Source organism: Xyrauchen texanus, chromosome 15 (assembly GCF_025860055.1).
Source record: "Xyrauchen texanus isolate HMW12.3.18 chromosome 15, RBS_HiC_50CHRs, whole genome shotgun sequence".
NCBI lineage: Eukaryota > Metazoa > Chordata > Actinopteri > Cypriniformes > Catostomidae > Xyrauchen > Xyrauchen texanus.
This window is the reverse complement of record NC_068290.1, coordinates 2828665-2844556: the sequence shown is the minus strand read 5'-3', so window position 1 is coordinate 2844556 and position 15892 is coordinate 2828665. Positions and strand designations below refer to the sequence as shown.

The following is a 15892-nucleotide window of genomic DNA, read 5'->3' as shown; positions in this document are numbered from 1 at the left end:
ACTTTGTTAAAAAAATCATAATTTATCCCAACATAAGTTGTAACTTATCTTGTCAGTCTGCCACCATTTTAAATAGATCAATATAAAAATTTAATTTTTCCCCCAAAAATAACCACTAGGTGGTGCCATATACATGAGAAACCTACATACTACAGGTTGTTTGGCTCATCAGCTTGGACAAAGAGTGAAACTTTGTGATTTATATTTGATACACACGACATTACAGGGTTAATCAATGGTTGATTAGCTATATAAACATATAATAAATCACACACACACACACACACACACACACACACACACACACACACACACACACACACACACACACACACACACACACACACAGTATATGTATATATATTGTTATTTATATAAATATTTATATCTTTTAATCATATTTAATAAATACATTTTATATAATGGACCAAACCACTTGACTTGACTTGGTGGAAAAATATTCAGGGAATTAATAGACATAATTGATCACAACAAACCTGTAAAACTTACAGAGAAACACTGTATGCAAATAAATAAATAAGTTGACCGTGTTTCAGGCTTCACGAAATGTCATTTTGATACTCGTATATTTTACGGTTCACAACTGTTTATATTATTAAATTATACAAACCTTCTGGAACTATAAAAGTCTGCTCGTCACTTTAAGATTTATTGTGAATCACTGTATTCTCTTGTTAAACATAATATACATTTTTACTGTTAATTATAAGGAAACATTTTTACATCTAAACAAATAATTTGTACAATATTTTACCGTACAATTACGTCTTGTAAATCTTAATGTAACAAATTGTTAATCAAATAATGCTTTTTTACGGTAGCATTTTTGCATTCTTTCTCAAACATGAGGGGAGGTAAATAATGACAATTTACATTTTTGTGTTAACTTTCCCTTTAAATTCAGACTTTTTCTCAACCCTGCTTAAGTGTGCTTGAATAAGTCAATCAAATCCCAGGATTTTACTGCCGTGTGACTCATCTGTTACCAACCAGCACACGAGGAGCTGTTGGACATTATGTAGATGTTTCCCTTTAGCCCAAAGTTATTTAGCAACCGTGTATGTGTTGTTATAACAACATTTACGACAAGAAAAGGTGCGCAGGACTGACACCTGTGTAATTATAAGATCTGTGCTAGCATGTATGTCTGACTTTACAGAATTGTGAACAGCATTGAAGAATGATATAGTGCAATCATTTTATTTCCATGTACACCATCAATAATGTTCCTACACCTTTGGATCAATACATTTACATAACTTATTAAAGTGTGACAGAAATGAGAAACCATTATGGTTGTTTTGGTATATTACACAGTTGAATATAAACCCACTAGTAGACATTTTTGTTCATTTCTATGACGTTTCCAGGCCTGGAAATCACCATTTTAAAATTCCCTGATTTTTCCAGGTTTTTCGTGACTATGGGAACCCTGGCTGTTATCTAACAGAACCAAATAAGCTAAAATGACAACACACACACACACACATATACACACACAAGGTTACAGTCTTTCAGAAATGTGACTTTATTTGGATTTTCTGTACAATATCTCTTTGGATTGAAATCTAAATGTCTTCTCTATAGAAACATTTATAACAGGATTGTAAACATACAAGAAAGACATTTCGGGTGCTTAGGAAGACTTGACGCTTCTTTGACATTGGGGATGAGCCACACACACACAAAACACAACACACAAAACAGGTTCAGGAATTTCCAATGGAAAGATTGCGTATCGCATTTGTACATCTTTGTCTGCAGCCTCAGTCTGGCCTGCACATACCACACTGGACCTCTGCTTCCCTCCTTATCAGTGGGATCATAGAGACTTATTAACACCTCCAATCAGGCAGGATTCATTACGACAAAAGGGAATCAGTGACTGATTCATGAGTTTACTTGGGAGGAACTCTCAAAGGTCTCCTTGGGTTTGGGAACAGATCACCGTTTCCTACATCGGGAGTTTCTGTCTGCCATTATGTCCCCTAATTTGCAAAGCTGATTAATTTGGTGAATGAATCACAGAAGTGTTATTATCAAGTGCATATGGAAGAATGTGTCGCCAAAGGAGTTTCCTCAGGACAAACGTGCAAACGACCATTATTTATCATCACAATAATTAAGATAAAGGCCATTTATGTAGGTATTAAATATGGGAATGAAACTGAGAATTTCCACGAGGGACAAAACAGTGGCTCTGTTCCAATCGCTAATAAGCCGACTGCCTAGGGTGCATGTAGACATTTTTAGACGCAAAGGTTGTTCTAAACTGTTGCCAGTGAAGTTATGTTATGTTGCGAAGACACCACATGTGGGACCAAGATCTAAGGCATCTTTGCATCTAATATCACGCCCAAGGCTATCCCAAATTATTTTGACTAGCTCGGTACAAAATGCAATCCAAGATTTAAAGATATAGCTTACTCAGAACTGGAAAGTATTAGTGAAAAATAAGCCCATCTAATTAACAGCAGACTATTTCACCCAGTATTTGTGAGTCACTTATTTCTTTGCTTTTATTAGACTCTCAAGTTGTTAGCTTAGCAACATGCTAATGTTGCTAAGCTAAGCTAATGTCAGACTCTTTTGTATCTAGTCTCTAGTGTGGCGTTCCTGAGTGATTAATAACAGTTTCTTGCTGCCTATGTACAGTAGAGTGTTTCAATTGACATCCTACTGATGGTCCATTTCAGTTAGGATGCTGCTTTAGCATACAGCTGTCTATAGACAGTAAACAGTGAGACAGCTCACTGAGGTTTGGAACAGAGCCAGTGTACAGCAGTATACAGTCATATCTTTGGCTTAAGACAAATCAAATTAAAGTCCTTTAGGTTGCTCTTAACCCCATGCATACTCATTTGCATTCACTCAGTGTTAGTGTTTTGTACAGTATACAGCGCGCTCTCTCTCTCTCTTTCCATCTCTCTTTCTTTTTTCAATTCAGTGCATTAATATCCCCACAGGGGTGCTTTGTGTGTTTGTTCCAACGCCCGCGTTTAAGGAAAAAAAGCCAACACACAAACTAAACTGGGACAGTCGGGAAATGAGGTACACATGGTTCATTTAGTACTTATGCATCAGTTTTGCAGCCCCACAGAAAAGCTTAGTGGTTTTCAGGTTTAAATTATTCATCGACTGAGATGTTCTTAAGTTGTGTTTAGTAAATAACACATGTTTCTGAACAAAAGTAATAGGACGGTCTTATATGTGTTTTTCTATATACTGAAAACAGGAAATTACATCACTACAAAGACAGTGTATGTAATGAAGCTTTATCTATGACTGATCTGTGAAGTGTGTAATTTTTTAAGACACTATTAAGTATGCTAGTAGGTTGACTCCCCTGAAAACTGTTGACACTGTGACTCTATGGCGCTATAAAAAAGCATTTTGTTTTCAAAAGTTTGTTTGAGCATCTTGACCAGCCCGACACCGCAAGATTGGCTCAACCAATAGAGTGAGTTTGGGGCTGGCTATCTGTTTGGCCAATGGTAGTAGGTGGCGTGTTTAGGAAATAATTTTTGCAATTCTGTTTGGATTTACACACTTCACCTTAAACGGGAGAAAATTAGCTTGTGCTGGCTGTGAAAAGCTGAATAAATCTCTTAACTACAAATCTTCCACATTAAATAAATACAACATAATCTGTCATGAGTGTCGTATTGGAACACTGCTCCAGGCAATAGTCCAAAATAAAAGTCTTGCTTTGTTTTTGTTACCAGGGTAATCAAACAGTGGACTCTTTGGGGCCTTCCTGGGCTGCATTCCTGCAACCATAGAGCCACTTAATAACACGCGCATTTCTCTCGATAATGGACACACCTGTCGGGATCTGCTCTGTTAGCTCCTCCTGGAACAGCCCTTCACCGGAGTGTCGAGAAAACTCACTGGGCTCCGAGCCTCCTCCACCTCCAACGCTCCTCAATAGAAGTGAGAGTGTGTCAACTGAACTGGTACCTGCTAGAAATTTCTCTGGTCCAAGCCTTTCCACCATATCAAGGTCCAATCCACAGAAGCCGAAGAACCGCTCTTGCTCGGACATTGCTAGCGAGCAGCGAAGTTGTACGTCTGACTTGGAATGTTTCAAATCGGACCGCATTCGAGGTAGAACAGGCTTCCATGGGTCCATATCATTATTATTACAGTTACCCACACTGTTTCGTACACAGTTCATCATACTGTTCTTCGATTGCTTCTCCACAAATCCAGTGTTGTCATTGTGAGGCTCCGCCATTGAGTCCTCGCGTTCAGACCTACTCGATCTCCTGGTCCCATTTCCCCCATCAACAGTGTCTTTGTCATTGGACCAGGACATTCGAGAGTCCCCATCTCGAGAGGAGGACCCCTTTTCCTCATTTATCACCATTTTGTGAGCTGAGTCACTCCCATTGCTCTTCTCACGCATAGAACTTTGGAAGAGTCTTCTTACAAAACTGTAGCCCTTGGCCTCCATGTTGACATTTCTGCCACAACTGCTGGGACTCTTGCATTCTTTTTTCTGTCTATATATGACCAGGGAGTCTGGACGCAGCATGCGTTTGCCATTGCTCCTACGCATTATTGGCGCACTGTGTGGGGCGACTAATGGCGTAGTGGTTGGGGTTCTATGGGACGGTGCGGGCGGCTTAGTTGCATTATTGCGATTGTGTGTTTCTACAACAGTCACGTTTTGACAGTTCTCCTTCTTGGAGTCATCCTCATTCTCCTCTTTTGAGAAAACCAGTGAAGAGAAAGGGACAGAGGGTCTTCGGTGAGGTAGAACGGGAGTTGAGGGACTAGACACTGTGAAGTTACGACGGGGCAAGGGTGGAGGGGTGGCACAGGGCACCAACACGGGCTCTTGCTTGGTATTGATGACCTGTTGACTCTTGACATATTTCGCCTTGTCGGCTTCAAGACGCTCCACTGCACTGATGGAGTGACCCCTGCTTCCTGCATCCATTTGCCTACGCAGGTAATCTGGCCCCTTGTTGAGGAGCCGCAGTGGAGAGGGTGAACCAATTGGGGTTAATGGCTTCATTTTGGAATTCTGGGAAAATGCATCCAAACAGAATGGCAGCAGTTTCCTTGGCCAACAACAAAATACAAGAGAGGCCTTGGTGAAAGCAATCCTTTGGGAAATTACTAGTCTTATACAGCTTCAAGTTCTGATTTATCTCAGAATACTCGCAGGATATAGACGTTGGGGACTTTTAGGGATCCATTTATAGTTTTTGAGGCATTCCAAGATTGAGGTATCAGTCTGAGAAGTTTCAGTGAGAGAGTTGGCTGCTGGGCTTTGCTATAATTTGTCTCTTTGTTAGACACTTTTAGAAAAGGGACAAATCAATATCTCCATGGAATATTTATTCATTTATAGAGGCATTTGAATAAACGGGCAGGGCATAGGTTAATCCTTTTCCCACAATCCAAAATCACTCCCAAATGAGATATTCTCCTCACCACAAAGCAGCAGAAATGGCAGTCAGCATTCACTCTGAAAAAGTTTCTCCTTTTCCCCACTCTTGTTTCACTCCTTCTAACTTCCTTTTTCTGTTAATCCTTTCAGGGATGTTGTCTTGGAGGAAGGCAGCTAATGAGCTTGATTATTTGCTTTTTGATAGCCGTCTCTAGGACATTCTATGGGTTGGGTCTCTATTGTTCTGCGGTGTTCCGGTTGGGCTGACCTATACTGCTGGCACCGGGGCACTTCAGATTTTGAAAGACGTCCTGTCCTGTCCTTTTTCCTCTATATCTACAACCCTGTGAAAACAAAAAAGGTAAACTCAGTTAAGTTTCTAGCATTTCTCAAGGGAGAGCCCAACTCCCAAGATGTAGGCCATATGGCCGCAAAGATAGAGGTCCCTGTAGCATTTTATGTGTTGGCAGAAATTCACGTCTCAGTGCCATTACCTCATGCATGGACTGAGCTTGCCCATAGACTAAGTCCTAAATAACGGTTTACTCATACAGATGCCGTCCTGCACCAATTCTGTGCATTTAGTGTCAAATACATGCCACACATACTGTGAACTCTGGATTCAAGTTAAAATGTCAGGCTGTAAGCATGTGGGATTTTACATATTTAGAAAGTCTATTAAGGGCAACATGTCCATGTGCATTCAGACTGCAACAGTAATGGCCTTGCTCTATAAGCATTAGCTTAACCCATACGCCACATTTGCATTTCTTGAGGGCTTCAATAAATAATGCGTCCATATTTAAAAAATCCTGAAATCAGCCTCTAAAAACACACACATTTCTTATAAAACTGCAGGACTATTCACTGTATGTAATGTGGTGTAACCATTGTTTAGGACTGGGAAAATATATTGATTTTCTGATTATTAGCAATCTTCATTTGAATATACCGGAACTAATTCTTATAAAATGCAAGATCAAGCCCTTTACTTTAAAGTTAACTTCAGTGCTGGTTGTGTAAATGATTGTATCTGTTAAATAAATAGCAATTGAACCGCATTGATTAGGCACAGTTGTTAATTATTTGTATTAATATTTGCATAATGTACCAAGGTAGAATGTTCCCTGTACAATTATAGCATTAGCTGAGAGATCATTTCTTTCCTATGTTAGCAAAATGGACATTGTAATTGAAATATACTTGAATCAAAATTTGTATAACATTTTATTGGAATCGTAATCACATTACGAGCTTGTGAATCAGAATAAAACCAAAGCGAGAAGTCTGAATCGATACCTGCATTTAACAGAATATGAGGACAACATAAAAACACAAGGAATATTATTGTAAAGCAAGAATTTTAGATTTAAACAGTTTTGACTGCATGGTTGGCGGCAAGAGAAGATGTTCATATCGCCATCTCTACTTTAACATTTAGACTCGAATACTTGAAAATAAAAAAGAGAGGGACCTCATGCACTTATTCAACATGACTTTGAATCTTACAAGTACAGCAACTCGCATGCACTTCCACCCCCTCTGAAGCCTTCTGCAATAAATCCCTTTCAAAAGGGGAACTGCAATATTTTCCAGATGTCAGACAGTCCGGGAAAGCAGCCATTGTTTGGGAAAGTTCTGGGAAAGAATTCTGAACAGGTGATGAGCTTGAGATGGAAGTGGATTTAGGGACTTTCACAATGAGGTGAGCAACAAGGGGTCTGGAGTGTCCAAACTCAGTGAACGTTCCTTGTGACGCAAGTAGGACTGGGTGATAAAGCTAAAGCAATTACTATATTAAATATATATATATTTATGTATTTGCTCTGAAATGGCTTAAAAAGTTATTTTGTTTTTGTATCAGAGGAGCAGTCATTTCAACCAAACAGCCAATGTTGCCAAGTAGATTCAAAATGTTTCAAGAACTAAAATACGGTAAAAAATACGCTGTTTTTCATTAAATAAATAGGAAACTTCTTCTGGAAACATAATTACCAAATGAAAAGTGCATTAAAATCATCTCAATATTCACAAATATACATTTCCCAACAACACTTCATTTTATATGGCCAGCAAAATCATCACAAATAATTTCGGAAAATTACACATACAGTATATTGCACATGCCCATTAGTCCGTATTTTACATTTACATTTATGCATTTGGTAGACGCTTTTATCCAAAGCGACTTACAGAGCCCTTATTATGGAGACAATCCCCCCAGAGCAACCTGGAGTTAAGTGTCTTACTCAAGGACACAATGGTGGTGTCTGTGGGGCTCGAACCAGCAACCTCCTGCTTACAAGTTCTGCGCTTTAGCCCACTATGCCAACAGCACTCCTATCTAATACAATGTCTAACAGCTCACACCATATTTAATACAGTGTGAGCTGCATATATAAACATCAAGCAGTAGGCTATTCTGTTATCGCACAATGGTGCGCATGGAATCACACAGTAGTACGTTTTGGAATAGCCCATTATTAAATGCATCTCTCTGCACCGAAGGCAATTATTGGTTTCTAGATGCACTGCCACAGTAATATAGATCTTTCCAAAACCAGTGTGACAAGTATTTGAATGCAAGGCCAACATATGTAAGCTGGAAACAGGGCTATAAATAGCAGAATGGTAGCTTAAATTAAAAAGGACAGTTTCATTTAATTCCTAGCTCACACATACTGTTCCTACATGTAATGGTGGAGGTACGCGTGCACTTTAACCCTCACCGTATACATCTACATCAACCAAATTTCCTACACAGGGATGGAGATTAGAAGGAGGCCATGATAGATAGGGGCCAATGGGGGGAATTTGGCCAGTACACCAGTGTTATACCCCTACTCTTTACGAGAAGTGGTAACCCTAACCCTAAGTCAGGACCTCAGTTTAACGTCTCATCCGAAAGAAGGTGATTTTTACAGTATAGTGTACCCATCACTATACTGGGGCATTAGGACCCACACTGACCTCAGGGTGAGGACCCCCTGCTGGCCTCCCTAATACCACTTCCAGCAGCAACCATAGTTTTCCCAAGGAGGTCTCCCATCCGTAGCTTAAATTAAACGAAATTAAATTAAATTAAAATGCTGGAAAGTTCTATGCACAGTAACGTTTACACTGATGATAGTTTACCTCAAAAACATTTTTATTACTACAATTATTTTCAATTGAAATACCATTTATTATATCAAAACCACAAAAAACACAAAAACACCAATCCACAGCTACTCAGAGTTGAACTGTAATGGTTCTACGTACAGTTGTTTCACACGTTCACACCATCACCAAAACCATTTGCTCCTCTACAATTACCCTCAATGTTCTCTAAAGAGGCGAATTAGTGACATGCAACTTTGGCTCTGACCCTCTCTCTCTTGTGAGAACTGTGCTGGAAATAACAGCCGGACTTTCCTAAACTCAGTGGCTTGTAATTAACCCCAGCTAATCCCACCTTCTCTGATCTCACTGACTTTCATGTTGGTATTTCTATGCGCCTCAATGAAGCTGGTTAGCAGCCTGTTTGCCTGCAGGAGAGCAGAAACCAGCCGTCCAACAAGGTCAAAAAGAAACCAGATGTTTTCTGTCTAGCTGTATCTAAGCTCTGTCTACTGAAGACTTCACGCAATGTAAGAAAACCCCCCAAATGGGACGCGTCCACGTAATGAAGTTTACAAATCTTAACCCATTTTGAATGTATATGTATTAAATATTATACATTTTCCATATTAATAATATTTAAAAACAAATCTGCTTTTGATTTAAGATCAGGCTGAATTCAATTGAATGGAGACTTAAAGACTAACATTCTGCCTAACATTTGCTTTAGTGTTCACCCAATGAAAGAAGGTCACATGGAACAGCATGAGGGTGAGTGACCCTCCTTCCTAAATTGTGTACTGTCAGAGTATGTACTGTACTTGGTGAAGGACACACTTCTCGGCTGGTAAAACTGTACATTCTTTAGGTATGCATTAGAGGAAGACCGATATATTTTGGTTTTGACGATTTTGATGATTGCTTTATGGGACTATCGGTTATCGGCAAAAATCGATGCAGATAGTTAGTTTTATTCCTCTGTGGCCGGCGTTCGAGGATACTCTAGATAGAAAGGCTTGGTTCTACCGTATAACAGCGGCCTCTAGAGGTGAAATAAAAACAATCACAGACCAATTACATTTACATTTATGCATTTGGCAACACTTTTATCCAAAGAGACTTACAGTGCACTTATTACAGGGACAATCCCCCAGAGCAACCTGGAGTTAAGTGCCTTGCTCAAGGGCCCAACAGTGGCATCTTGGTGATGCTGGGGCTTGAACCCCAGACCTTCTGGTCAGTAACCCTGAGCCTCAACCACTGAGCCACCACTGCCACGTTTACATGCTCTTAAGAAGCAGTGTTCTGAAATGCCAAGTAAACGAGAATGCAGATTTTCTTACACCGTTTAAGGGATTAAGTGAAAGCAGTTCAACACATCTAGGTTTCTCCCGGAGAAAGCTGCTTATGTGCTATACTCATTTATAAATATCGACGGTCCCTCAAGGGAATCCTGAAGTTTTACTTAGAGAAATCCGACTATTGAAGCGCAATTTCGCTGCAGGTTGGAAACAAACACGGCAACAATGGAATCTGCAAAATAAAGCGAAGTGACAGAGAATAAAATAGAGAAATCTTCCTTGGATACCATGTTTGTTATTTACACAATGGGTGGCTGTGGCTCAGGTGGTAGAGTGGGTCGGCCACTAATCGCAGGGTTGTCGAATCCCGGCCCACACGACTCCACATGCCGAAGTGTCCTTGGGCAAGACACTGAACCCCAAGTTGCTCCCAATGGCAGGCTAGCACCTTGCATAGCAGCTCTCCTGCCATTGGTGTATAAGTGTGTGTGTGAATGGGTGAATGGGATGCAGTGTAAAGAGCTTTGGCAAACACTAATGTTAAAAGAGGCACTATATAAGTGCAGACCATTTGCAAGCGTCATGGGGAAATTACGTTGCTGTGGAGAAAGCTGCTTATTTGACCGAGCTGCATGTATACGGGAGTAAAGAGTACGCCGCTTATACAGTACATGTATACCAGAACACTGCTTTCTCGCAAAAACTGCTTTTATCCGCACTTCAATGCATATTTATTTATTTATTGTTATTATTAGATAATCAAGTGTACTTCATTGAATTGAGGGCATGAAAAGTAAAATGCAAAAAATGTTCCCGTCAGCAAATGCATTGTATCTCCAACTTCATATCTTGCGAATAACAATGAAAAAAAAAGCTAATCTTGGGGAAACGTATATACAAAATCCTTCATCTGGTGAATATGTAGGCTATAAAAAGCTTAATTTTCGAAAAAAACTTTTTCATCATTTCTAAATAAGAGCTTGTTTATGGTTAAAAGTCCCACATTATATGGCAAATCTGAATATTTTCTGGATATTATTGGGATTTTGGTTGAACAATAAACTGCAACTCGACTCTTGTAGCATCTATGTCTGTGCCCTTCATAGTAAGAAATGACTAAGAACTTTTTTTTAACATTTTATAAATAGATTTGAAAAACTATCGACCGATTAATCCACTATCGGCATTTTCCATCACCTTCATTATCGGTATAATGAACTATTGGCTGACATCTAAATGGTCTGCACTTATATAGTGCCTTTTTAACCTTAACAGTATTCAAAGCGCTTTACACTGTGACTCATTCACCCATTCAAACACACACACACACACACACACACACACACACACACACACACACACACACACACACACACACACACACACACACACACACACACACACACACACACACCAATGGCGGCAGAGCTGCTATGTAAGGTGCTAGCCTGCCATTGGGAGCAACTTGGGGTTCAGTGTCTTGCCCAAGGACACTTCAGCATGTGGAGTCGTGTGGGCCGGGATTCGAACCCTGCAATTAGTGGCCGACCCGCTCTACCACCTGACCCCTAGTATCTAGTATGCACTAGATTGAGTAGAATGAATAGTTTTTGAACATACTTCATACGTGGGATGTTGGTGATCGTAAAGTGTCCAGCGAATCCACGCTTCAGAATCTCGCCAAAAATAGTAGGTCATACGGGTATTTCTCATTTACCCTTTTATGAATACTGAGGATTCAGTCATACTACTCCATTGGCATACTGTTTTTGGCATACTATATAGTAGGGAAGTATGGATACTCGGAGGCAACGCATTTCTTGGTGAACTATCCCTAAAAATGTCATTGACCCTGCAATAAATGTGAAAAGAACGTTTTTGCGTGTAGTTGATAAAACTTCTGCCGTTAATTAAAAGCATCTGCATATAGTTAAGAATGTGTCTGTCCCACCCAGTCTGACCAGCCCAATTACTAAAAAAGGTCCGATTTAGAACTACAAAAGGCTCAGGACGTCCATCACAGACGAACTCCTGCATTATTTATCATCCCAGACAATAGACCCCTCTGGCTCTAGAGATAAGAGGCAGGACTGAATGCCGAGGCTCATTAGTAAGAAAAACAGGGTGAAAGAAAAGTCACCACAATAAAATTCAACAGAGACAAACACACTGGCAGAGGTAGCATATATCTCTTTACCATAGTCTTGAGTGCCATTATGCAGTTGATGTATGATGGGCGTGGGGGGGTTTAAAATTCACATGGGGCACAGGCAGGTCACAAGGGACACTTTTTACCCATAACACCCCTAAATCAACTCCAAATTATGAGGTGGAGACTTAACTGTCTCGGTGTGCTTCTATTGTCATTCAAACATGATAAATGTGAGTGAGTGGATTGCCGGAGACTTTGAGGCAGGGTAACTAGACAAACGTCAAACTGTAGACGAGGGGTTGGGTGTCCATTAATGGGCTTTGTGAAGTCTAGTTGGCCCCATTTACACCTGGTATTATCAACAGTGTTGGGTGATCCAATCAAAAGTAGACAGTGCAGGTGTAAACGGTGGCTCAAATGTTTTGTGATCATTGAAAACCACACATTGAGGTAGTCAGATACGCAAATGATCGGATGAAACTCATGAAATATGGCAAATTTCAATGTCTATGGTGGTTAAGGCCTTGTTATCATACCAGTATAGTTCACACCCTCATCAATAGGGGGGTATATTTTCCCTCTATTTGCACCCAGAATTTATGAATATATGGAGTTTTGCATTGGGAGTGTTAAAATACACCTGGATTGTACTTTGAAGTCTTGTTTTCCATGATATGTACCCTTTAAGAGGTTTTGTACTAAGGCACATAATTAACACATAAATGGGCCTTGTCAAAGATTATCGACAATATCAGAATATGAGTATGACAAACAATGGAGCTGGGAAGTTGCCAAATATATTAAATAGTAGCCTAGTAGTTATCATGCACTTACTGTAGGTTTTTAGATACAAATCCAATTATTAAAGCATGCCAATGTCACTCTGAAAAGCATTAAACATTTTCTATAGTGGTTACAACCTACTCTCTAGACTCAGACATGAACAGTAACAAATAAAATTGGCGGGAAAAGGTTTTGTTGCCATATGGCAACAGCACAACAATGGAATTGTATTAATGCATTTTCTTATTAGGAATTTTTTTTCCCCAATTTGGAATGCCCAATTCCCAATGTGCTCTAAGTCCTCGTGGTGGCGTAGTGACTCAATCCGGGTGGCGGAGGACGAATCTCAGTTGCGTCTGATCACGTGGCTCGTTGAGCATGTTACCGCTGTGACATGTGGAGGCTTCACGCTATTCTCCGTGGCATCCACGCATAACTCACCACATATATATAAAATATATTTTTTGGTTAAAAATTAACAAATTGTCATTATTGATTGAGTACATAAATAATCAGTTTTCAAAACGATGTTCTTACCTTATCCTGATTCAACGTGTATTTTGAGGTGTCGGGTCGGATTTGGTGCAAAATCGCTAGCTTAAAGGGATCATGACATGGGTTTTTTTATTGTATTATTATGTTCCCTTAGGTGCAATTATAGTATTAATATATATTTTTTTTTAAGAAAAACTTTTAAAATCTAGTGATTTATGACCTTTTCCCACCCTGTTTCTCATCCTCTGATTCAAACAGTCTGTTTTGGGGGCGTTTTCCATTTAAGACTTCAGTGTTAACGCCCACTGTTATGATTGGCTAACGTCAGTGCCTATGTATCAATTATTGACGCCCCCAGCCAGAACAATATGCAAGTAAACTAAGTAAAAACACTGTGATTATTCATAATGAATGAAATTGCGCTTTAAAAAGTAGTTTAAAGTTTAAAATAGATTACTTACAGTTTGCGTCGTCGTTGTTCCCAGAATAGTCGGCACGGACTTATCTTTGAGCAACAGTTTTCTGGCAAAGCCAGCATCATATTGAGATTTGTTCTCAAAACAGTCATCCTTAAAATGTACACAACAAACGCTTAAGTTAACACTGCCGTGACTGGGACGTCCGCAAAAAATAAACTGCATCCATTTTTCCCTGACGTCTGGATCTTTCGGCAGCTTATTCAGAGGTTTTGTTTGACCACAGCCAGGAACAGCACATCTGTGTGGCATCGTAATTTTCCTGTGCACAAGTAGTCTCTGTCAGAGCTCGCTGTCCATCGACTGAACACTTGTGAGGCGCACGGCGATACGAAATGAGCGTAGTTGTCTTGCGCTTAAAGCGTAGTTATCTTGTGCTGGAGGCGGTCATATGCAAACGCTGTCTGTCACTTCTAACCGTCATGTCACTTCTAACCATGAATCCAGAACGAGCTGTATTTTGAGCTTGATTAAATAAATGATTCGTTTAGAATGGGGAGGACGTCTTAAAATATTAAACTTGCAGGACGTTTTAATGATACAAAGACCTCTTATATACCAAAAGATCAAGGCAAATTTGGTTTCTCATGTCATGACCCCTTTAAGATGTCCATCCTTACGTCATTGTGTCATGTCCGTAAACACAGAAAAGAAGTACCGGCCGTCATGTGTTCCAGATGGAGAAACTACACTCAGTTCAGTCAGTCACACTCGGAGGTGAACAGTAACTAAATAAATTTACTTGAGTACTGTACTTAAGTACACTTTTTGAGTATGTGTACTTTACTTGAATATAATTTTTTGTGTCTTGTGACTTTAACTTCACTAAATTTGAAAGACAAATATCGTACTTTTCACTCCACTACATTTCTATCAAGATCCTCGAGTAGAAAGTCGTTACTATTGGGCCTTTTCCACTGCACGGTACAACTCGACTCGACTGAAGCGAGCCGAGCCAATACTAAATGTGACGTCAAAATCCTGTAGATCACTGATTGGTGATGGTAACAATAAGTGCACTGTAAGTCGCTTTGGATAAAAGCGTCTGCCAAATGCATAAATGTTAATGTAAATAGTGCATAAAATACAGGGATTCAAAGATTTTACTGGGGAAATGTGCTCAATTGTCATGAAAATAGTCACAATGCAAAACATATTAATGCTTCAAAATAGGCTTCATTTTCTTAATGCTTTACATTAATGAATTAAATTAAACTATTTACTTTTCCTTTAGATTTCTGGGTGCAATGTGAGCTGGACATGTTTTTGATTTCATGAGAGTCACCAAAGAGCCTCTTCAGAAGGCTTCCTGTGTCCAGCATATCCATCGAGAGCTATTGAGTTTGGAGCTAAAGGTTGACATATCATGAAGAATCCAATTTTCCTGAATCATTTGTGATGAAGCAGTTCATTGCACAGTGAAAACATACTGTAACTTTCAGAACCCAGAAGCACAAGGCCTTATTATTCTATGCATATAAAGTTTGCATTGGGAGTGCAATCTATACTCTCTTATTGCGGCCGTAACAAATGCTCGTCATATGGAAATGCTCTCCAATAAAAAAGCCTCTGACGTGAAATACTAATTTAATAAATGCTGTGCATGTAAAGAAGACGTAATCTGACCTACACGCAGCCTTCTAAGAATCAACTACATATAATATTTCAGCCTGCAGTGATAGAAAAGGGCCGGTGGACAGAAAGGTCCATTCAATACAGGCAATTTAGGAGGTTAAACCTTAACTTCATTTTCGTAATCACTTTTTTACCCCAGAAAAAAAACAAATCTGCTTAACAAGGGGATACAAGTGATTAAAGTTGTTGAATTTATTTCTTGGCCCCGGGCAACGTGCATATGTCTTTATTACTAGTTTTTAGGCTTAGGCCAGAAATATACTTTATGCAAGTACGTGCACGCAGATTCGAGCGTTTGCCCAACGCGCGGTCTGGTTGACCATGCTAAACGTGTGTTGTGGCATTACTGATAACAGACCGTAGCTGACTTGAAAGAGAAATCTCACCATAGAAGTGATCGGTTCACACTTATGTCCGCTTTAGCACCCCTTGTGGCAACGTTGAGAATTCAACGCGCACTTGCATTGTGCTATGTGTTGCATTTTGACACATTTTGGATTGCAACAACATGCAAAATCGAGCTTGCATA

General features: G+C 39.7%; 1 protein-coding gene across 1 annotated transcript in view; it reads right to left on the bottom strand.

Moving 5' to 3' along the window:
* Window positions 1-1542: 1542 nt before the first annotated feature.
* Window positions 1543-15892, bottom strand: part of LOC127655753 (protein FAM110B-like) — a 24344-nt gene continuing 9994 nt past the window's right edge. The window contains exon 2 of the mRNA XM_052143725.1: window positions 1543-5766. Coding sequence (XP_051999685.1) covers window positions 3752-5044 — 1293 coding nt within the window. The 5' untranslated portion in view covers window positions 5045-5766 and the 3' untranslated portion in view covers window positions 1543-3751. The remainder of the gene's footprint in view (window positions 5767-15892) is intronic.